The 24703-nt window shown below is 35.6% G+C and overlaps 1 protein-coding gene across 3 annotated transcripts in view; it reads right to left on the reverse strand.

Moving 5' to 3' along the window:
- ANGPT1 (angiopoietin 1) overlaps positions 1 to 24703 on the reverse strand; it is a 245836-nt gene that overhangs the window by 33420 nt on the left and 187713 nt on the right. For all 3 annotated transcript variants that reach the window (XM_026495570.4, XM_026495569.4, XM_044382643.3), the window contains exons 5-6: positions 18002 to 18129; positions 9465 to 9566 (exon numbers count right to left, since the gene is read on the reverse strand). In XM_026495570.4, the coding sequence (XP_026351355.1) occupies positions 9465 to 9566; positions 18002 to 18129 (230 nt within the window). The remainder of the gene's footprint in view (positions 1 to 9464; positions 9567 to 18001; positions 18130 to 24703) is intronic.

The raw sequence follows: 24703 nt of genomic DNA on the forward strand, positions 1-24703 counted from the left end.
TTTTCTGCTATGCTTCCCTCCATTGGCCCTTGTGTTGAATTCTTATTACAGTAAAAGGCTGATAATCAAATCTGTGTAGGTAAGAGGATTTCGGATTAAATGATTCTGGTTAATAGGTGTGACCAGTAAACACTTCTCAGTCACAGCTTGCTTTTGAAAATGTTTCTAAAATACTAGTTAATGGAATATTTTGAACACAATTTAAACATTTTCAATGAATGTTATCAGGGTATTATCAGAGAAGTTATTTACCATATTATTGTTTCTGTTGTTGTTGCTATTACTATTATTATTTAGGAGTCAAGTTATGCTTAGATAATAACTTAAACATATTACTAGATCCTTGACTTTTCTAAGTTCAATATTTTCATTTTTAAGTATTAATAAGCAAACCTGTAAATCCAGGACTAGAGTCATTTAAATGCTTTACTGGCATGGATTTGTGTTTTGAGGCAGAAGGTTGTCACGTAAGAGCTAGTGAGTGAACCTCGCTGGCTGCTCTGCACCTGAATCTTAACATGGCTCTTGCTCTCTGCAGGGGAATCCCAATTATGGTTGTTAGTGTTCAAAAACTCTTTCTTTGTGGGGGAAAAAAAGTGGTCCCCAAAGGAAAGCCAGCTCTTAATGTTGGTTATGTTAGTAATAGGAAAATAAGGAACCCTAAGAAAGTTCTGGCATTCTAGATTTGGGTATTCAGTTTCTGATTCCCCAAAAGTATTCCTTGGTAATGCTTGAAGTTGAGTATAATTCTTGAACTACACGTTTGTCTTACTGACCAAACTGTGAGCTCCTTGAGGATAGAAGCTGCGCTGTACTTGTGATTAGTGGGATGTTGGTATACACTGGGTACTCCATTATGCTTCACTGATGTTGGAAGGAAGGAAGGAAAAGAGGGAGGGAGGGAGGAAGGAAGGGAGGAAGGAAAATACTATAGCACTTTATAATGACATTCAGAGAAGTAATCTTAAAACATAATTCTTGTCGTAAGTAATTTGGCTAGTCTCAGGGAGGTGTTTTTTTAAAGTGCCCACTGAATCATAATCACTAGAGCTCTGGCTGGAAAAAAAAAAATCCTGGCTCCACACTGAATCAAAATATTTGAGAACCAGCCCCATCGCATCCAAACAAGCTCCCCATTTGTCCCTGCGTACGTTAATATTTGGAAGGCACACCTCCAGTGTCTCAGGAGATACTCTGAGGTTTCAGAAAGAAACTGATGGTTAATTGAGGTATTCCTTTATAACGGTTTTACTTTATCCATATTAAGAAGTATGAGGGTGGTACCAAGATAACCACAGCAATCCTCCATTTCTCAACACAAATGATAGAATTTGGAAACTGTGTGTTTTTTTAAATTTAATGTATATCAACTTTATAGAATTATAACTACAGTAGAAGTATTGTTTTTTTAAAAGATTTTATTTATTTTATTTTAGAGAGAGAGAGAGAACAAGGGGAGGGGCAGGGAGCAAGGGAGAGAATCTCAAGCAAATTTCATGCTCAGCATGGAGCCCAATGAGGGGCTCGATCCCAGGACCCTGAGATCATGACCTAAGTCAAAACCAAGAGTCAAACACCCAACCGACTGAGCCACTCAGAAGCCCTTACAGAAGTATTCTCAACTGCCTTCCCCTTTAACAAACCTAACACGTGAATCAGTGTTCTCCACTGATATTCTTTAAATATATTGATGCCCAGAGTAAACTAAATGCATTAAATACATTTGTACTACTGTCTCTGCCAACTGAGTTACTTACTAAATGTCCAATGTGTTGGGTCCCCAAACCGTTTACACCAGTTCTGTTATTGTAATGATAAGACTCATAGTTTTATGTAAATAAGTTAAATATTAGTGGGAAAGAGAGCCATTTGTTTTGTTCTGTTTTGTTTTTGATAAAACTTAATTCAAACATTAGGTTTGCTCAATAAAAGCAAATCACTAAAAAAATGCTTTTGAATTATGTTTGTTGCAGCATCTCTAAAAGACTGGGAAAATAATAAAACATTAGAGGATTTTAACTTACATTGCTTTGTGTGTGTCTTACTCGCTCTAGTTTAAAAAAAAAAAACGGAAGGTAGAAATTTGATGCATTTAATTATGGGAAAGTTCTAAGAAAGAACCACTGACCCAGAATTTCAGGTTTTGGCCCAACACTTTAAAAAATGGGTAAGTGAAGATATAATTGTATACTTAAAGTTAAAATGAAATGCATTAGTATATGTAAGCACACTTAAAGTTATTCTCCAATTTAACTTAGTTTTTAACTAACTCAAACCCTTAATTCAGATTGCACTGGGTATATGCTCCCCTGAAAACCGTCTCCCTATAGCTCAGAGCAAAGATATGGGACCCATAGAAGTCAGTGTTCCAGTGTTCCCTGTTTCTCTGTTCCTAAGATGCACAAGTCATACTTTGCCAAAGTTCCACAGTGGCAGGGAATATTAGAGCAATTTAGGATGTGCTAAGAATTTTACACATTTTCATGGCAGCGGGGCTACATACCAGAAAGAAGAGTGAAGCTTGCCTTCTCCAATGAATAAGCAAAACAGAAAGTTACAGGGCACTGAAAGTCAAAGAATTAGCACATTCTCAGTTGCAGCAGCCACTGGGAAGAAAAAGAAGACTGCTGGGACTTTCCTTGCATTTTCTTCTCAGCTCAAACGTGTCAAAACTCTCCCTCTAGCCACTGGAGGATTCCCTCTTGTGTGTAGTTAGAAGGGATTCAGCAATTACACTAAATGTGAATTTCAGGAAGCTGGGAATGATGAAGTGCTAAGTTTTAGGCCACATTATTTCCGTGCTGCTGAGAGCTCTGCGTGGATAAAACTGTCCAGCTTCCCTAGGGAAGAGGGCAGTGATCTCTAGTGAGCCTCAGAGACGGAAGAGCATTAGTGACATTCCAGTGAGAGCCTCCATCCCCAGCTTGGCGTGCAGGCTTCTACCTCCTCTACGTGGAGATTAACATCCTTTCCTAAACAGTTTGCTTTTTCTGAGTGAAAAGAGAGGAAAAAGCAACTGAAAAGAGAGCAACAAAATTAGATTTTAGAAATAAAAATTCCATTTCATGCACTTCCCAGAAAAACTGTCTAAACATGCTCTATTGTGGGAACAAAATGTTTGGCTACAGTGAATCGAAATGGCTGTCAGAGAGATAGGGTAGAGGAAGCTTTTGAAAAGCTGAACGCAGCCATGCAGAAACAACTGTTTCATCATAGAGATGAAAAATAAGTCAAAGAAGGGAAAATGGGTTCCCACAGTAGTAAACTGTCTGTTGGATCTATCAGGAGCACTAGCAATCCAATGCCTAGGAACAAAGGCTTAGCTTTGATTAAATAACTTCTACTCCCTATTTCTGCCCCAATTTGAAGCCTTGCTCTGCCCCATACTTGCTGTGGAATCTCCAATACTACCTCTTAGTCTCAGTTTCCTTATCTGCAAAACAGGGATTAAAAATGTCATTTCCATATACAGTGTTGTGAGAAAGAAATAAGATACCTAAAGCATTTAGCTCAATGCTGATACAGAAGAACAACAAAAATCCTGTTGTTGTTATTATAGTTAAAGGATATATCATAAATACAAAGTAACTTTCTGTTTACTTGCCTCTCTCCCACCAGACTGTGAGCTATTTGAGGAGAAGCAGGTTTCTTTCTACTCTGTATGAGAAAGGGAACAAAAATAGTCCAGGATCATGTCTTAGCCTGCAAATTAATAAGGGGATACTGAAACAATTATTTAAAAGGCTTTCAGATGCTAGGAACTAATGTATTCTTATGACAAGTTGAGTGCTGGTTTACGTAAACGAGCACTGTCATTTCAATCCAAGAAGTTAATTATTAAATAAGAAATTAAAACCAACTGGTTGACACTGGGGCTAAACCATGCCATAAACCAACACACAGACTACTTTTTATTCTCAATTCTGCTTCCTAAGGCCAGGGAGAAGCTGTGTCCTCCAACTCTCCCTGGGTCCTATTTCTTTTAATCTCTTTCTCTCTATATTTTGTAAGTTTTAGATCTACAAAAGAGGTAATTTTTGAGATCTTACACTCATGCCAATAAATTGATAGTTTTGACATTTGTTTTCAACCAGAACTGCATATCAGAAACAGCTGTAGAGCTTTTTAAAAATATAGATGACTTGGTTCCCACACAGAGGTTCTGACTCCATACCTGGGATGTGCTTAGAGATACATTCATTTGAAAGGTTCCATGGGTGAGTGTGCTGTGTACCACAGGTGGATAATCATGTAATTATGGTACAGAATAGCTATCCTGAGTGCAGATAAGGAAGGATAAATTAACCAGATCAAATTATATGAGTGGTACACAGGAAAGAGAGAGGCATAAAACCTCATCTTCATATGGAGCTCCATATTAGTAGACACGTTTTGATTATGTATTACGGGACTGTCCTTGAAAAAAATGTATATTGATGCCTGAAATGCAGAGATGGCCACATCCCCTAAAAAAACAGGTTCATACATTACTACACTTACCATAGGTCTATATTTTATTCCAAAAGGAATGTCTTTGGCCTTTTGTACAAATACCTACATAAATAAAAATAAAAGCTTATACAAAATTAAGGCCTATGTTAAAAAAGCAGCAAGTCTCTATCAAAACAATAAAAAATAGTAATAAAAACAGAATTTCTTCTTTTCTATAAAAAAATTCAAACAATGCTAGGTCATATCCTTCCATGAAAACTATTACGTTTAGTTACTTCAATCACAATCATATGCAAGATTTTGATACCATAATTCAGATAGATTGTTAATCTTCTCCTTTAACTCTTTAATAAAAGGCAAAAAAAAGACACTGGAACTTATTAACCTAGACTAATGCTGACTTAAAGTTGTCTGTAAAAACCACGTATTGTTAATAAAAAATGCACACACACAGAAGAAACATCGATAGTCATTAGTTTTTGCCAAGACATGCAGAAATATTCAGTTTTGGTTATATGTTTCCAAGTTAGTAAAGTAATTGTCTGTGATACTTTGTTGCTTTTTTTTGGGTCTGATAATGCTCATAGAAAGTGTTGACTTTCTATAGCTGAAACACAATTGAAACCAGACACAGTTAATGTATTCTATGGGTTTCCTCTTTTTTCATATAAACAATTAGAGAAAACAGCTATGAAGCAGGGTTACTCATCTGTGGCTTTTCAGAGGTGCTTGAATACACAACTTAATCATGTATCTCCCCTAACTGCTGAGACACTCAGCCCAAGAAAGATCAAAAGAATGATTTATTTCAACATTTTAAATTTCTTATATATTTTTCTCTTTTTAATGTGAAGATGTTAAAAAGCAGTTGAAAATATGCTCTTAATTTCTTTCCAGAAACAAAGAACTCCCAGAAAGTATGGTGCTCAGACTGAAAACTCTGTGTCAATAGGAAGCTCTGTTTATGGGGGTAACTGTTTTCAGTACAAAGCCAGGTTGTCTCCAGGGCTTTAGTCACTACCTTCTATAAAGTTAGGCCACTAGGGGTACTATTTGGAACTCCTAGCTGGATTTGGCTTCATATATGCAAAAGTACTGCTGATAAGTGTTATTGCTGGAGGCCACTAAATGGTATCCTCATGGCTTGAAAGAGTTAATATAGTTCCCTAAGTGCCTCATTAAAAAAGCCCACTGCAGACTTCCCTCTCTGCAAACATCTTTACGAATCCATAAACCAGATTTTGCTGAATCCCCTCATAAGGAAGGTTAAGTGAAAACAAAGCTCAGGTAAAACACTTTTGTAGGCTTAAAGCCAATGTTAAGAACCAAACACATTGCAAATCTTTCATGTTGAGAGAGGTTTAAAAATAATAAATCACAATACGTATTTGTAATTCATGTGTTGATAATTTTAACATACTGTTCTGGAAACCTTATGAGGAAAGAGGCAGTCCATAGATAACAACCAGAATGAAGGGAAGGGGAGAGGAAAGGCAGAAAGGAAGGAGGGGTGAAATTTTATTTCTGTACTCAGTGCTCAAGAAAGAGGTGAAGCATCTTAGCGTACACCAGTAGATGAGTGAAGACTGAGGAGGAAGGGGTGCCTGCCAAGCAGCTCATTTTCCCAAAGGATGCACACCCTAGCAGCCAGTTCTCATGCAGGGAACAGAAGTGGGAGTGACTGATAAGAATGAGCATGTATTCATTCTTTTTGGACTCATGATATTTGGTCTTTAGGTAAAAAAGCTCTGGAGCAAAACAACGGAAACACTTTCTACCATGTGTTTTGGTGAAAGTTAACCAAGTTGTGACATGCGATGAATTCTCTTAATTAAAAAAGCAGTCAGACTCATTTTTGTCAAAATGTATCAGATTTCTGGAGCTTATCTCAATTTTCTGACCATGTAGAATGGACATTCAGCTAATAAACTGTTCTAGTTTAAATGAAATAGGATAGTCTATTTTTTAAAAAAGGGAGCAGGGTAAACTCCCCAAAAACTGTAAGTAAAGAATAATTCAGCCTGTCAAATGATGAAAAAAATTGCTTAAAATACATATATCTGGTAAATACTTATAAGACATGAATCAATGCCGTACTTCATATGTTAGTCTGTCTTACTTAACATGCCTAGTTTGCCAAGGTAGCAGATGCTAAGAGATAATAATTCAGCATTTTGGAAAGTCACCACGATGATAACTTTATATTCATTTTTCTATTATCATTAATATTAATAATAATGTATTTCAGATTTGCCTGAACCTATATTATAGTCTGATTCTCAGATGACTTCTTCACATTCCATTTTAATGATGAAAATAATTGTGAGTTAAGGTAGTTTGCAAGATAATATTCTTGGCAGAGTTAAGTAAAAATTTTGGAGTCTTTGATGTCTTAATCTTGGGTAATAACTACTGTTTATTAAAAATTTAGTGTGCCAAGTGCTTTATTTATATCTAATCCTCACAACATCCCTGCAAGGCAGGTGAGGTATTATCATTAATGCCCCCTTTTAACTAGTGAGGAAGTTAAGGTATAGGTTAAATGATTTGCCTAAAACCACTCTATTTGTAAATGGTAGAGGGAAAACTCAAACTGTTGATATAGACATAACGCAAGGTCCTTTTAGGAACTTAGATTAAATTTTTCCCATATGTTCTTAGAATCACATACTCAGAAAGAGACCTTAGAGTAGAACCAATATTCTCTGTACAGTCCTGGCGATTTACTTTCTACTGGGGTTTTTCCACTGAAGAGAGGTCCTCACCACTTACAGTCCATTCATGTTGGAAAGAATCATTAGAGTGTTTTGTCTATAAGCAGTCAATTTTGCCTCTCTAAAATGTTCTTCCTTTCATTATGGAGCTTCCCTCTTTAAAAAAGTGTTAAAATAAAGCCTCTAATTCAGGAAGTCTAGGATGGAGCTTGAGATGCTGCATTTCTCATAAGCTCCCAGACAAGGCTGGTGTTGCTGGTTTCTGGACTGCACTGTGAGAAGCAAACTCTAGTACATCCACCTGCCTCCAGTCAATTTAAATAGCCATCAGACAGGTGTATATCTAATTCCTTTTTTTCCCTACAAGTTAGAGCCCCATTGATTCATTTTGTTTGTACCTCATAGGATAAGTTCATTTGTTGGAAATCCACCAGAATTTAAAGCATATTCTTGATGTAACCAGACTACTGCAGACACCAGTGAGTGCTGTATTTCTTGAGACTACACACTATTAAAGTAGCCTGAGTACACTGGTCTTTGTTGCTAGTAGCCAACAACACAAAATGAGCTTATAGCCCAGTGAATCTCTCCAGACTTTCAAATACCAGGTTCTCTCTCTCTCTCTTTTTTTTTTTTTTTAAGATTTTATTTATTTATTTGACAGAGAGAGAGAGACAGCCAGCGAGAGAAGGAACACAAGCAGGGGAAGTGAGAGGAAGAAGCAGGCTCCCCGCGGAGGAGCCTGACATGGGGCTCTATCCCAGGACTCTGGGATCACACCTGAGCAGAAGTCAGACGCTTAATGACTGAGCCACCCAGGCGCCCCCAAACACCAGGTTCTTAAGCTGATTTGTCACTTTTATCCTATATTCTCACTTAATTTTGTGTATTTTTGGTCTAGGTGAAAGACTACATTTATCTCTGTAGAATTCTATCTTGTTGGCTGTAGCCTTCTTTTCTACCTGGAATTTCATGGGTTATTGAAGACATCAGGTTCCAACTTTGTATAACTCCAAACTTTATTAACCTACGTTCATAGTGTTCAACTGGGTATCTGATAAAAAATATTGTAGATACAGAGACACCACAAGGGACCACCCCTTTCATTTATTAAAATCCTTTTAACTGTCATTGGCCAAATATGAACTTACTAATGTATAAACTGTGATGCTGATTAACTAGTTTTTACACATTTTTTAGAAGAATATCAAGACAGAACTTAGACTAGTACAACATGCCTCTTCACCTTTTCTTTAAATTCTGAGAGGGGAATTTGTCAAAAATTGGTCAAGACAAGAATTATCCAGAACATTGAGATGTAAAATATGAGAATAAGTCCATAAATGGAAGCCTTTTCCATTATTGCATCTTGACATTCTGTCAGATTTTAATAGCTAATATTGTAGGCATTGACTATATGATTATTATATTATGCATTATTTAAATCATCTACTATATTATCTTGGAAAAGCTGATCTCCCAACTTGCTCACTTTAGTTTTAAAATGGAGACAGCTAGCAGGCTTGATATAAAAAATGAGTAAGAATCTATGTACAGGGCTAGCTCGTATTAACCATTGGAAACTTTAGCTATGATGATAGTGATGGTGACCATGATGTCTGCTATTATTTTGGAGACCCCCAAGGAACCATACCTCACAGTTCATACCCTTGTGTACTCCTCTCATCTTGAATGTGGACTGGGCCTGTCAGTAACTTTACCAAAGAAAGCAGTGGAAGTGATACAGTGCAATTTCTGGGTATAATAGACCTTAAAAGGATGTGGAAGCTTCCATTTTTGTGTGTGAGGGATGCCAACTGACACATAAGAAGTCTGATGATCCTGAATCACCATATTTAGAGAAGCCCAACCCTGCCACACAAAGGAGCTCTTAGTCAACACCCAGCAACAACTTACCAGCTACGTGAGTGAGGCCACTGTTAGCACCTCTCCATAATCCACAGCCCCGCACACCTCCCTTGTCCTGGGTCATGTACCTAGCCTGGGTCTGAGTTCTAGCTTCCCCCACCCTCATTCAACCAGGAACAAATCCAGATAATACATAACAGTTCACCAAATAATTTCAGTAATATATTTTTTTTCCTGATGCACATATGGAAATCATCTACTGAAAATGATTTATGAGTGTTTTGTGTTTAATAAAAATAATGTGACTAATGTATCATTTTATTTTTAAAATAGCTGAAAAACACCTAAAAATACAAGCACTTATCACATAGTGTGGTGAAGATAACTTCATGAAAAACATCAAAAACTATTTAAATTATTCGATCTTACCATTTTATATTCTTTCCAACCTCTTTGGAAATCTAGACTTCCATCTTCACGATGTTGTATTACAGTCCAACCTCCTCCATTAAGATCCATATTGCAAAATACCTGAGAGACACAGGGAAAATAAAGTCAAGTGAAAATTATGTCTGTTTTAAAGAAACAAGTATCAGATATGTTTCAAAACAGAAATAGGATGGGTAGACCTCTAGATAAATTGAATAAAAATTACTATGTTGAAAGATGTTAGATATCAGTTATTTTGTTTTACATTATAATTGTTTCTGATTAAATTCCATCATATAACTTAAATTACTTGTAAAAATTTAAATCACTCAACTGAAGATTGGCTTAGTCTCAGATTATAAAAAATTTTTTAAAAATCTCTGTCTTAAATGGTAACAGGCACTTAGGTATGTTAGATTTTTAAAAATGCTATCTAGGTTTCTAAAATTAGACCATTTTATTGTTAAAACATAAGACTTAGAATTCTTAAGTATTTACATTAATTGAAATGGTGACATAATAATAATAAAGGTTTTGGAAAAATAATTTTAAAAAAATCATATATATTTAGCTATTACATATTTCATTGCACATTAACTCCTATACAGTTACATACTACAATAATTATTCTTGATGGCTCAGTATTACATTAGAGGCAAAATTTAGTCCACAGCATATGGAGAACATTTTATTTGCTTGAATTTTCGTCATGAACAATAATAGGAGAATATGACATTCTGTATTTCTTTTGACTGTGACAAGCATTTCTTCCCCATGTGGAAAATTATCCAACACTTTCAAAGACTCATGCTCATTTCAATTATTCTAAAACAATAGTATTTAGAAATTGATTCATTTCCCCAGAGTCCACCCAAGGAGGGAAACATATCTGTAATGCAATTATCTTTAGAGAGTAATCACTGTAATTGACATAGCACAGATGTGGCAGTTCCATTATTCAAGGTCCCAGCTATAGAGAACACCATTCCCCAGGCAATTGATGACTAAGGCATTTTAGAGGCTGCCTAAAGGTGTAGATATGATGCAATAGTGGCAGACAGGCTCAAGTGTTTTCCCTGAAGCCCTTAATTTGGAGCACAAATGGCTAACAGGTATGAAAACAGTGGCAACAACTGTCATTCAGAGGACAAATTGTCCGTGTACTTCCTCAGAGTGAAAGGAACTAAGAGATCCATGCCTCAAGTCGTGAGCATATAAATTACGTAAACTGCTCTCTCAAGGGCTCTTCCTCTACTTTGACAACAGTCACTGATCTGTATGTCTTTATTGTCCCTAGGAATTTACTCACCTCCAAGATTATAAATTGAAATTCCACTCTCTGTCTCAAGGTTCCCCCTTGACTAATCCCTTAACCATTTTGTACTCCCTCTTTGTCCTCAACACAACTTCTAGCTAGTCTTTCCTCTTCCTTAATTCGAATTGATTCATTCACTTATTTTTTACCTAATTGGTATTTTTGGGCACTGATTCTGTTATAATTAGGGATACTATGATGAACAAAATACAGATCCTGCCCTCAAAATGTCTGAAAGTTTCAATAGTGACTGTTTCTGTTGGCTTAAGGAGATATAGGAGTTCACAATTTTCCACTCCAGTGACCTGAAGAATGATCTAGACAGTGATCTAAATGAAAGACTTAATGGCAAATCTAACATACAAGAAAAGAAAATGATCATGGTCTTGGACATAAAGAATCTGAGGTAGCATAGTCATCCAAAAGGGGGGGGGGGGTTCACCAATCAACTGGAGATGATCTAATGGAGGTAGACCAAGGATAAGAACATGAATAATAGGGGCGCCTGGGTGGCTCAGTCGTTAAGCGTCTGCCTTCGGCTCAGAGCTTGATCCAGGCGTTATGGAATCGAGCCCTGCATCAGGCTCCTCCGCTGGGAGACTGCTTCTTCCTCTCCCACTCCCCCTGCTTGTGTTCCCTCTCTCACTGGCTGTCTCTCTCTGTCAAATAAATAAATAAAATCTTAAAAAAAAAAAAAGAATACGAATAATAAAGGAATAAGAAAGGAATCATCATTAACAACATGCTTGCTGTTAAGTGCCAGATAATTTAAACACTTCATCTGTTATTTTCTAACTTATCTCATGACAGTGATGTATGTATGATTATTATCCTCATTTTTCAGATGAGAAAAAAATTCTTAGAGTGTTTCAGTAACTTACCAATGGTTATTATTAATAACAAATCCTGGATCCAGGATTTAAACCCCATGTCTATCTAATTCAAAACTGTACTGGGAGTAATCTGCTTGAGAGCAGTAGTTGATAACAAGAATATGGATTATTTAAAGAAGTAAAGAAAAACTGGGAAGAGATGTATATGTGCAGGAAGGAGGAGGATCCAGGTGAACTGATGGAGGTAAAATACAAATAGGTAGGCTGGGACTAATACTCTGTCACTGTCCCCAGTGCCTAGAACAGTGCCTAGCCTATAGAGGGTACTAAATGAATATTTGTTGAATAAATAAAGATGCAAGAAGGAATGACAAATAGGAAAACCTGATTAATGCAATGAAAGCTGAGGATGGATTTTGATTTGGGGAAGTGATCCACTTAATCGAATATTCCAGAGAAGTCAAGACAAATCAAGATTAAGAAAATACACATTTAAATTTAAAATGAAGTGGTCATTAGTGACCTTGAGAAACAGACTGCATAGGTCTGTAATGGCCAGGATGGGACTTTACTGGCGATACTTAAATAAGAGTCAGTGAAAATGTCAAGGAAACATTTTGCTAGAGGTAACTAGTGTCACCTGATTCTTAATGAAATTTTTACCCTGCCTTGACTGGTTAATCCAGAATTTTGTTCCAGATTTTTTTTCTTAATGGATACTAATTGCCTGGAACTTTGCTAACTTGTGTTTGCAAAGCTATAAATTCCACTTACATACTCAGGGAAAGGAATAACTACATTAATAAATACATAATGTGTAGAAAAAACTATTCTTCACAGTTTTGTTATTACTATTATCTATGTTATTAGAATTCTATGCACTTACAGTTTTATTTATTTATTTATTTATTTATTTTTTTTTTTTTGCACTTACAGTTTTAAAATCATTCACAAATTTTACAAAAAGACCAATTTCCTTTTAAACAAACATATTCAGTGACTTGAGCATGTTAAGATGTGCTAAAAGCACTTCCTAGATAAAGGCCCAGAGAGAGTCGGAGCTACATGGGGAGGCAGAAGTTTCCCAGGCAGATTATTGTGTTGGAAGCTGAGGTGCAGAGAGGGTAAGAGGTTGGACATACGTTCCACAGTTCTTATAATGACTCAATAATAGCAGTAATAATAATAGCTGCTATTGTAGAATATGGTCACAATAGAGCTGAAGGGCATATTGGTTAGGGGCATGGACTTGGGTGCCAAATTACCTGTGTTCAAATCCCAACCCTGTTCTATCACTTAGGTCTTTGCAAGGACTAAATGAGTCAATGCATGTAGAATATTTAGAATAGTGCTTGGTACATAACAGGCTTTGCCATGACTCTCATTTCTTAGATGTATTTTACATATGAGACAGTATTTACATTATGCATTATATACTCTGTATATAATATCTTACATATTGTAGCATAGTTTACTATAATATATACCATTGTATATAATTTATTGTTTATAATAAGAATCATATGGAATGTACAAAATCAAAACGTCGTAGTTCAATAAATTGTCCTTAAGATCACCAGCTTAATAATATATTAATATATTTTATATAATATACATTTTCTACAATATATATTTTCTATATTTATGACTAACATAGTAATATAATATATAATATAAATATAATAATATTGACATTGCTAATCTCTGAGCATGCCTCTTTTTATTACATATCTATTTAAGAAGTTGGATTCACTCTAGCCAAAAAAAACAAAAAACAAAAAACAAAACCCAAAAAACATGTTATTTCTAGTCAGAAGAAAAATAAAAAAGCCTATGCTTAACAGATGAAGGAAGTTTAAGAAAGTAGGTGGTTGGTTTCAAAAGATTTGAGACATGAAAGGACTTGAAAAGTTCACTCGCCAGTATTGTGTGGTCTGTGTTATCTGGCGGTGTCCTTCCTGGAGACAAGGGCCCCGCTACATTTACTATGCCTGTTGCATTTATTGATCATATGACTTGGGCTTAACTCTATCCAAGAAAAGATTGAACTGGCTCCTATCCCAGGCAAGGTCAAAGCTTTCAAGCATTAAGTACCTTTTAACATAATAAAGAGATTTAAACCCAAACAAAAAGGGGAAATTTGATTCACATAGTTCTTACGGTTTTATGCTCCATACAAGTTGGAATGATTAGGCTTGAGGATGTTAATTATTTTTCCATAACCTTAAGTAAAAAAAAAAAAAAAAAAAAGCCTCAACACATTTGCTATGGTCCTTTCCCAAGAATTAGGGGACTCACAATTCAGAAACAAATTTTTAATATTTTATAAAAGCAGAGTTATGATTTAATGGTTTGAATTTTTGGATGCAACTAAGCTGGCTATAAAGCATTTGGTTTTAGAAACTTATGAAATAAAAGGAAAAAATCCTATTTTCTACTACTATGCATTGAAGGGAATTCAGAGAGGAAAATCACCACAGCCATTAGTAATAAAAAGATAAAAAATACATAAATGATTTAATTCTCATTTTTGATCTGCTTGAAAAATTATATAGTCTTAGAAAACTGCCTTCATCTCATTTGAAAGGATAACACTTATTTTCAGGCAGCATTTCTTGGAAGGGAATGATGTCGGTTAGAAAAATAAATGTATACCAATTCTTTATCCATGCAACTCTTTTTTTTTTAATGTTTTTTTATTATATTATGTTAGTCACCATACAGTGACTCTTAATCTGCCTACAAGATGAATACTTCTTAACAGTTTTTGTTACCTGCCTAAATAGCCCAATTTTATTGATTGGTCCATATCCCATATCTTACATATTTGAACTTGTTTTATTTTTCATAGGCTTGCCTTGAGTTTCATTCCCTTGCTAGAACTTCTGCAAGCATAACAATAGGCAAAGCTTTTGCTAAGCATATCCAAAGGTAGCACCAAATTTTATATCTACAAAGCACAATCTACTTGGAAGAGTGACGGTCATAAAGATGCATTTTCCAAGCACTTTTTACAGGATTCAGAGAATTCCAACGATTTATATCAATGCAGGAGAAGAAAATGAGATTACAAGGTAGAAAGGAGCAGGGTGGTTTATAATTAGAACATGAATCAATTTTACATAATTTTCTGATAATAAACTCTTTCCTGTATCACTCCTATAGGTTCAGATTTTAAAAAGTATAACTTTTTAAAAGTATAACTTCAGTCACCACTAACATAATTATCTCACTTAGCCCCCTGCTCAGAGATACAGTCTGGAGTTGATGCCTGTATTACAAAGCCTATGTTCACTATCTACTATGTGATTTGGGCAAGTTATTTTTCTAAAATAGGGATAATGGGAGCACCTACCTCATAGAGTTACTGAAAAGAGTAAACAAGTGAGTTTTTACATCTAAGGTGCTTAGAATATACCTGGCAAACTGTAAATGCATTTGAGCTACTGTATTAACCAGCTTCTGAATTATACCGGGGAAAATTCACACAGTAATTTTTCTTACTAGTGCCATGCAAATTGAGATGTTTTTAAAAATTGCTATCTGTGAAAAGTTCAGGTTTATCAGTCTAAAGTTTCTATAATAGAACAACATTCCTACTTGTGAAAGGATCTGTGATCATAAAGGGGAAAGAATAAAACAAGGGAAGGAACACCTAAGAAGAAGGCCTAAGTCTTTCTCCCTTCTACTTAGCGATCTCTCCCTCTCACCATGCTCTGCTATTTCCAATAAAACTAAAATCTAATGATAGTCCTGACCAGGTGCCACATGAGCTTCTTTCCTCTGAAAAGCCATGGAGCTGTTTCCATAGTGATAAAAATTTGCCTCTTACAGGCTTACTTGCTCAGGCTACTATTTTTTCTTAGTCCCAAACCTTAAAGTTTAACTGAGCAGATATTTGACATTTGTGAATTTAATATAAATAGATTTCATTTATTCAAGAACAACCCTGAAGCTCCATCATATGCAAAATCCATCACTTTGCAGAGGTATAAGTTGAAATCATGCCATCCTGATGAAACCAACACAGGAGTCAGCTACTGAACTAGGGAATCGGATCTTCCAATTCACACTTTTATGTAAATATTAAAAGCAAGTTTATTCAAGATTATGACTTAAGATAGTATATCCTTCTTCCACCCTAACAGGACCAGTAGTTCTGCAAATAGCCTGTGCATCATTTGCATTTCAAAATGTTCTGAACTAGCATAGTTCAAAACACTGGTTATGGTTATATATGAATTAATATTCATGGAATGATCAAAACTTATTTGTAATGTCCCCTTTGCCAAAACCTGGGGCCCTGTGGCAGGATTGGGTGATGGAGTGAAAAAGATTCTGAAAGTGTGAATGTTAATTTAAAATCCTTAAAAATTATTTTATTATATCATAGAATCACTAAGTGTATAAAAGGAGGATCACTTAAATTATTACAGCCAAGTTATATTTTAGTGGAACTGACAATAATTTGGGTGCTCTTTCAGGTCTTGGGGAATACTGTAGGTAAATTATAGAGTGTGCTAGCTCTGCTCCTCTCCCCCAGGACAGTTTTTGATATTCTTTATACACTAGACATATGGTGTATGAGTATGTGGATGCGTATACATGCCTGTGTGTATGCCAACTGAATTTAAGCCTTATGTATGATTCTAAGATATCAGCAAGTAGAGTAGGAAGGCTCCATGTGATAAGATCCAAAGGATCCAAAAGGTTCCCCCTTACAATGAGTTACCCTCTTCTTTTTACCCCTAGACTCACCCTTGTACCCTCATAGTTATTTTTTTTCTCTTAAGTCATGAACACTTAATATAGTGAGATTTTGTACAGAAGCCCAAACTGAAAAACAGGTGAAACGAAACTTCTGTGGTAGGTGGCCCAGGTAGCAATGTATGGAACTGTGATTGCTTTTTTTGCCCCCTGCATGTTCTCCCTCTTTCCCCATTATAGAACAGCATGAAGGCCTCCTTTTAGAAAAAAAAAAAAAATTGTCCCAGCAAATGGGAACAAAAAAACCCTGAGCTAACTTAAATCGCTAGTCCTTACTGAAATCAGGAGAGGGAGGACGCTGGTAGAGTCCAGATTCTCTTCTTAACAATGATGTACCATCTGGCAAACTACTCTCCAAGATTCATTTTTCTCATCCATCAAAGGGGACTAATAATCAAGAAGACTAAGTTAGGCTTATTTACTATACACTACATAGAAATGTTCATATTATTGCCAGAAGTTCATTCATTCGTTTAAACACACATTTATCTGCTATGTGCCAGAAACTATGCTGGGTCCAGGAAACCAAGGACAAAAAGGCACAACCTTGCCTTGTAGAACTTTGCTAGTGAAAAAGTCATGCAAACCTATTGGAGGGAATTAGGGAAGGCCTTCCAAGAGCACTTGCACAGTATCCCCAGGAAATGAGGACGCAGGACTGGTAATTTAGGTGTGGCAAAGAGGAGAAGAAAGTTGTTTCATCCTTTGAGGATGGAGCATTACAAAAGAAGGTGGTCTTCCTGGAGTCTTGGGTCCCTCTTGGCACCTTGGGGATAAACTTTAACATGTCGAAGATCGGGGCTCTCCTCATGTCTCTCCATAAATCCTGCTTCGAACAGTCTGTCTCAGTTGCTACACTTCTACATTCTGCTATAATTACCTGTGTAATTGTCTGTCTTCACCACCACAGTGGGATCTGTTTGGTCTATATTGTGTCCCTAGGCAGTGACTGACAAATGACATTCACTTAACATGTACTGGGTGAAGAAATGGATGGATGATTTAATGAATAAATAGGGGAAAAGAGATATAACAGCAAGAACATAGTGTTTGCTTACTTCAAAGTTTACTTTGGATCCTGTTCAACATACTAATGAATCCTAGCCTCCAACCAACTCTTTTAGGTAAACATGAAAAGCAAATCCTATCAAGACGATGAGTCAAGATAGAATATGTTTCTCCCACCCTAATAGGAACAGTGATTCTGCAAATAGCAATATGTCCCTGGCACCCCCTCTGCAGTATTGAGACTATAGATGATGTGTGCCATCTGGGTCCTTGGGACTTTGAAATATTGCTCCTACCTCTTCTCTATGTACTTGAAGTACATGTCACCTCAACATGTAATCTACACAAGGCAAGCATTTATGAGCAATGGGACATCCAGGAATGAGCAGAGAATAAATAGAAAATTTTGTGAAAGAGGGATGGGAGGTATGGATTTGGGGGAGGTCTGTGCAATAGGGTTTTCATCTTTTATGGACCTGGCAAACAGTATCTTTGGAAGAAAAGAGCTCAGGCACATATATCTTCAGCTTAACAAGCTCACAAATCAATCTGATTATTCAGCAATTCAACTAGGATCTGCTTTACATCTCGTAAACAAACACTTCTGGTTTTACCTTTTTGGGTTCTGGCATATTATTAATATAAATAGTGTAGATTCCACTTTTATTAAAACCAGCTTGATATACATCTGCACAGTCTCTAAATGGTTTCTCTTCCTCTTTTTTTCCTCCCTTTAGTAAAACTGCAAAAAAAAAAAAAAATTGCAATATGTGAACAAGAATATCAGTACCATTAGTACCCAAATGGGTTCCAAGCATAGCTAAGCAAGTCTTTATTTCCTCCAAACAAATGTTAATATTGCATTTACTGACAAATCAATCATAAAGACAATACTACATTTGAGCTGATTCACAAAATTACAAAACTAATGGAAAAATCTGTAGAGCAATTTCTAACTGAATACTTTTTATATTTTGCTTACTTAAGTTTTGCTTTTATCTATAATTTCCAGAACATCAACTCAAGGGACAAATGACCTGACAGTGTAACACCTCCAACTAGTAATAATTATGTCAATTTTCCTGCAAGATTTCTAAAATGTTCTTACCTACATTTCATAGGAAACTTTTAAAAAATGCTAAAGCATTTTTGGAGGAGAAAGAGATAACGATAAGAAATTCAAACATAAAAATACCATATGGAGGTTTAAAATGCTAAAAGTAGATAGAACTGTTTTTCTGTGGCTTTGGATTGATAAGCTAGAAATTTTTATTAAAAAAAACCCTCAAAATAATTAGATTTAAATAGTAGAAAAGAGCCTCTGACCTAATTTACTTAGAAAGAAAAGGGAACTGAACTTCGTTTTTCATTTAATGCCTGAAGTTAAACTATCAGGCTGATAATATACAAATAAAAGTACACAAATTAATAAGATTTGAAATTAACCTATATAGGGGAAGAGTTCAGTAAAGGGTGGAAGTCAAATGAAAAAGGAAATTTAATTAGATTGGCTCTACTGAGAACTTAATTTTATTCACTGACTTTCATCTATTATGAAGTTCTTATTACTAAGATCAAAATACAAAAATGACTCATATTTAGTAGTCCTTTGCTAAAGATATACATGGAACATTCACAAAATATTTATGATTAGTATTTTCTAATAAACATATAGTTTAGTAATTGGTTTCATTAAGCCTTTCAACATTTTTTAAGATTTTATCACCTTGCCCTTAAAGCGTCATGTTATTTAATAAATACCTGCTTTCAATAACTTTGAGTCATGATGGCCTTTTATATTAAGAATATCAAAGGTAAACTATTAAATGATGCTTTTAAATTGATTTTATATGCTCTAACAATCTAAAGCACTACCCTGATTTAAACTTAAGAAGCATGAGTTTACTAATTTATAAGTAATTAAAAATAAATAGTGTAAACTGATGGAAAGAATGACTATCTCAATATAAATACTTCAAATTTTCAAAAATAACTAGTTTCAAGAAAATGAAATATCCGGGGCGCCTGGGTGGCACAGCGGTTAAGCGTCTGCCTTCGGCTCAGGGCGTGATCCTGGCGTTATGGGATCGAGCCCCACATCAGGCTCCTCCACTATGAGTCTGCTTCTTCCTCTCCCACTCCCCCTGCTTGTGTTCCCTCTCTCGCTGGCTGTCTCTATCTCTGTCAAATAAATAAATAAAATCTTTAAAAAAAAAAAAAAGTGGTTAAGCCTAAAAAAAAAAAAAAGAAAGAAAATGAAATATCCACTCAGATATACTGCCATAACAAAAATATAGAATTATAACTTTTAATAGTATCATGGTTTTCTATATAGCTCATGTGTGTACTGATGGTTTTGCCTACTTATATTAATAATTACATCTAAACACTACCATTGCAGCTGCAATATCAACACAGAATAAGTAATCAGAGGGCTATGCATTCATGAGAATGAAGAAGCATGGCACAGAAGGTATGCAAATAGCAATTTAAAAATGAATATATAAATGCTTACTTAAAAGCTATCTTTAATTGCAATGGGTGTATTGATGGGTTATGTAAAGTTATTGCTCTGAAAAACATCAATGCAGTTCATTTGCACTTCTTATTTTAAGTTAATGGACTGCTATTTTTCTAAAACAAAACCTTCCTAAATTCTAAATGTTTAATCTTCTAATGAAACAAGTTGAAAATAACCAAATTAGATGCAAAAAAAAAGGGATGTAAAGAAATGCCAAATAAAATTTATGATCCCTTGAGAGGATGAACACAGGAAGATGTGGTCAAGAGGACTTCAACGGTAAACCCATTTTTCTTTTCTGGGTAAGAGATGGAGAAAGTCACTTATCTAAGGAGAAAATGCTTCTCTTACTGAATATACCACTTCCTGCCCTCTTTTATTTAGTTATGCAGTGAGAATACACTCCATTCCCATTTCTCTGTCACCTCCCCTCCTCTTTTGCTTTCCTCCTCAGGAAGATGTGGGTGAAAAGGTTGTTTCATGGGAAGAGGGTAACCCACACACATTTTCAATAACAGAGAAAAAGAAAGGAAGTTGAGTATTAGCTTATTTTTATGGAAACTAATTGTATAAAAATGATTTTAAACCATGACTAGTAAGTCTTCTAACTGGAAAAATGGTTTAAAGATTCCATCATAAAAGGTACAAATAGTACTAGTTATACTACGGATTTGTTGTTATTGTAATGGCAACATACCTTATGAAGATATTTCATTTTCTTGAAAATAGTTTGGTATTTTTGAAAAATAGAAACACATTCTTTCCAGAAGAAACAGTCATTTTTTTCCAGAAAGACTGGATGGCTTGTATTTAATTACTTATTAATTAGTAAACATTATGTTTGAAAGTTTGATCCAGGCTATATTTTAGAGTATTAAAGCACTTAAAATCAGTATAAAAGCTCCATTCACAGCTTACCTTTGACATTTGTATTCTATACTATGGTTTGAAAAAGGCCCTTCTACAAAGGTAGACTGATCTTCAGTTTTTCTTTTTTCAGTCTATAAAGTGGGGCAGTTAAACATCTCCGAGGCAAGTGTATGGATTATGTAACACAGAGCAGAGTGGCTGAATTACAGTAAGAACTCAAGAAATGGTACTTATTATCATTGGTATAGTAATAATAATATTATTAATGGCAACATTATATTATTATTCTTTCTTACAGAAGTGCCACTAGTAGGCTGGAGAAGTCCAGCAAGTCGTCAATGGAATAGTGGATCTTCCACCCTCAAATCCAATATTATAGCTGACCAAATGTTAGAGCAGTTACAATTGACTGGTTATATTTAGGATTATTATTGAACTGGCCTCTCCTTATCAGAGTTGGCTAATTGGTTTATTTTATTCATTGACTATATCACATCATACTATTGTTTTAAGTCTAAAAAAAACAGTGTAACCTAATCTTGTTGCACATATAAACTTAATTTGAATAGTTAAAATTTAAAGATTATTTCAGATGCTATGACATATGATGTATATAACAACACTTTGACTGTGGAAGTTTTATCCCTTAATTTTAATTTGCATGACTAATTATTTTCTTTGTTATGTACTAGAGATATTATGGTTGCATATTGTAAAACTGGACACATAATAAACATTTTAAAACAAAGAAAGACAATAAAAGATGAATTTACTGACCATTACAAGTGTCAGAACTAAGGATACATTTTTGTAGGAGGTCTTGAGATTCAATAAAAAGGAAGATAATGTCTAGAGGAATGTGTGATGAATGACAAGATACAGATATGGAAAATGTGATGGAAGAGGATAAAAGCAGCATCAACTGGACAGAGCCAGGGGAAATGGAGAGCTGACCGAGGTGTTTATCTATCTGTCAAAGTAGCTCAGACTTTTTATAATAATAGACTGGTTTAAAAGCATGAATTTAAAAATTGATCTTTATATCTAAAAGTTTCTTCTTTGAACATATACTCTTTTTCCTCTCCCTTTAATTCTTAATGAGTTTGTCTTTCCTCTAATTGAGAGTCTGGCCCACCGTCACTATCAGTCCCTCACTAGCCTCCCTTTCCTTTCCTCCCTTTCCTTTCCTCCCCCCTTTTCCTTTCCTTTCCCTATCTCACCATCAGGCATTAAAAAACAGTTCAAGTGGAATTCCTGGTGCTCTGCACTCACTGTCCTTTCATCTACTAATCCCTTGCATGGGTAGATCCCAACTCAAGGAAGGACATTTTTATTCATTTTCTCACCCCTGTTTCCCGATTACAAACACTGAAGTGAGGCTTTTTAATGTCATTCAAATGCATGTTTTCTCAACTCAGTTATGTTCTCCATGCTGCTCAGTCAAACCTTTGGTCATTTCTAATAGATTTTTTAAGACTTTATTTATTTTAGAGATAGTGAGAGAGCATGAGCTGGGGGAGGGGCACAGGGAGAGGGTAAGAGAATCTCAAGCAGACTCCATGCTGGGCGTGGAGCCCCACATAGGGCTCAATCTCACAACCCTGAGATCATGACCTGAGATGAAATCAAGAGTCGGATGCTTAACCAACTGAGCCACCCAGGTGCCCCCTAGATTTTCTATTACATTTCCTGAAAAGTTTACTTCAGATCTTTTTTTTTTCAAGGCTAAATCTTACTCCTATCATCTCTCATTCTTTATATATGACCTTGTTTTATGGTTTACTATAAAGCCATTTGACACTTCTTCCAGCTTATTCCCCTATACTACAGAAGTTGGCTTTGCCTATTTTTCCCCTTGCCTTTTGTGTTGACCTCTTGGTCCGTTTACTCCACTCTAATTGTCTTTTCTCTTTCACCTTCATTGGGTTCTCTTTCTCTCCTCACATACCATGTACATGCTGACCAAGATTCTGTTCTCAGATCTCTATTCCTTATACATTTGCTCTTTTTGCAAACTATCTATCATGGCTTCAAACTTCTACACAGAAGATTTCTGATATAAGTATTTTTGACACTGTATATTTGCTTCTCTTTTGACCTCCAGATCCATATTTCTTTTTGTCTGTTGGGCTGTTCCTACTGCTACCTCAACTTTTATTTGCTTAATGTTGCCTAAATTTTCCTTCCAAATTCTGTGTTTCTTCTTTCTCTTACTGGTCCCACTACACTCCCTTAGTTGCCAAAATAATGAAAACCTAAATATAAGATAAATAGACTGTGGTTTTTTTTTTATTAGTTTCTCAATTTAAAAGCCTGCCTCCTGTGCCCTCTGAATTTAATCCATGCTATATTGGGACGCCTGGGTGGCTCAGTAAGTTAAGTGTCTGCCTTCGGCTCAGGACATGATCCCAGGGTCCTGGGATCAAGTCCTGTATTGGGCTCCTTGCACAGCAGGGAGCCTGCTTCTCCCTCTGCCTGCTGCTCCCCTTGCTTGTGCGAGCTCTCTATCTCTCTGACAAATAAATAAAATCCTTTAACAAATCCATTTTATATTTATTAGTTCAACATTTTTTTAAAAGATTTTATTTATTTATTTGTCAGGGAGAGAGACACAGAGAGAGAGAGCACTGGGAATATTCAGGGAGAATATATCCTATCTGCCAGGAAAACTTGGGGAAGGCTGTCCAGAAAAGAGAACGGTTGAATGAAAAAAAACAGAAACAAAAACAAAAAAATGTAAAGCAGTTTATCTGAACTAAATTTTAAAAGCCTGGTATGGCAATTCAAAGACTTTGTGCATACCAATATCAGCAAATAAATCTAGAAAGTCTTAGGAAAGAATCATTATTCATTCTTTTCATTTAGCCTTATCTCTATAACCTAATCTTCATGAATCTAAAGGAAAAGAATAGGGACACAAGCAGGTGCATGTCTGTCTTTCACCAGCCAACGTTCAGTCAATAAGCAACCTGAGACCCTGATTGTAGAAACTGTTGACTTTATCTGGCTCTCCCTCTTATTTGCCCAGCCAATTTCAATCCAGATGGGATGTCTACCACTGGGCTGACTTGAGGGAAGAACCATAAAGCTGAGGCAGAGGGTTCACTTCAATTCAGATGAACCCTCAAGAGAAAACTTCCTGGAATGTGGAATTGGTAATTCTGAGTTGCAGCAAATCTAGTACAGAACACAGAAGGCAATTAGCTTTTGCTATAACAGAGACAATGTAAAAAGCCAAAGTCCTTGATCCTACTTACTTCCAAATAAGTTGCCATAAAGGGGCTAATTCTTCAAATAGTCTTTCTAAATCTTAGATGTGGCTAATGGTTCCTACCTCTCCAGTTTTTAGCAAGTATCACAATATATATGGATCAAGTTATTAGTTTAAGGATAATCCTTGTGTTATTTATTGGACCATCATCACTGTGGAGATCACAGTACAGGAATTGACCCTAAATCTGTAATTTTTCACCTCAACAGGACACTGAGGTTAACTGAGCATATGGATAAGTAAATCATCATATCTGATAAGGTGCAAACAAGCAAACAACTAACTGATTAGATTCTATATTTTTCAGCCAGGTGTGTGGGCATCTCATGGAAAAGCCATTGGAAGACACTCCCTAGATTCCTAATTTATTTGAAAGGACTTTAAAAAGTGGAAGAACATAATACCTTGCACTTCAAGAGTGTGCAAAATTAAAAGGTCTACAGGCAATATTCAATATTTCAGTATTATGTGCGTGGTATGAGGGTGAGGAAGACTTACCAATGACTTAATAAATATGTATCACATATGTTTAACTACATAAATACACAAAAGTTTTATGCTTCTGAATTGAAAATTTCAAAAGTTGGTATCTTATTTTATATAAACATGCTTATGAACCTAAATATCTAGGGGTTGGTATCTCAGCATGATTGT

The sequence above is a fragment of the Ursus arctos genome, unplaced genomic scaffold (assembly GCF_023065955.2).
Source record: "Ursus arctos isolate Adak ecotype North America unplaced genomic scaffold, UrsArc2.0 scaffold_6, whole genome shotgun sequence".
Taxonomy (NCBI): domain Eukaryota; kingdom Metazoa; phylum Chordata; class Mammalia; order Carnivora; family Ursidae; genus Ursus; species Ursus arctos.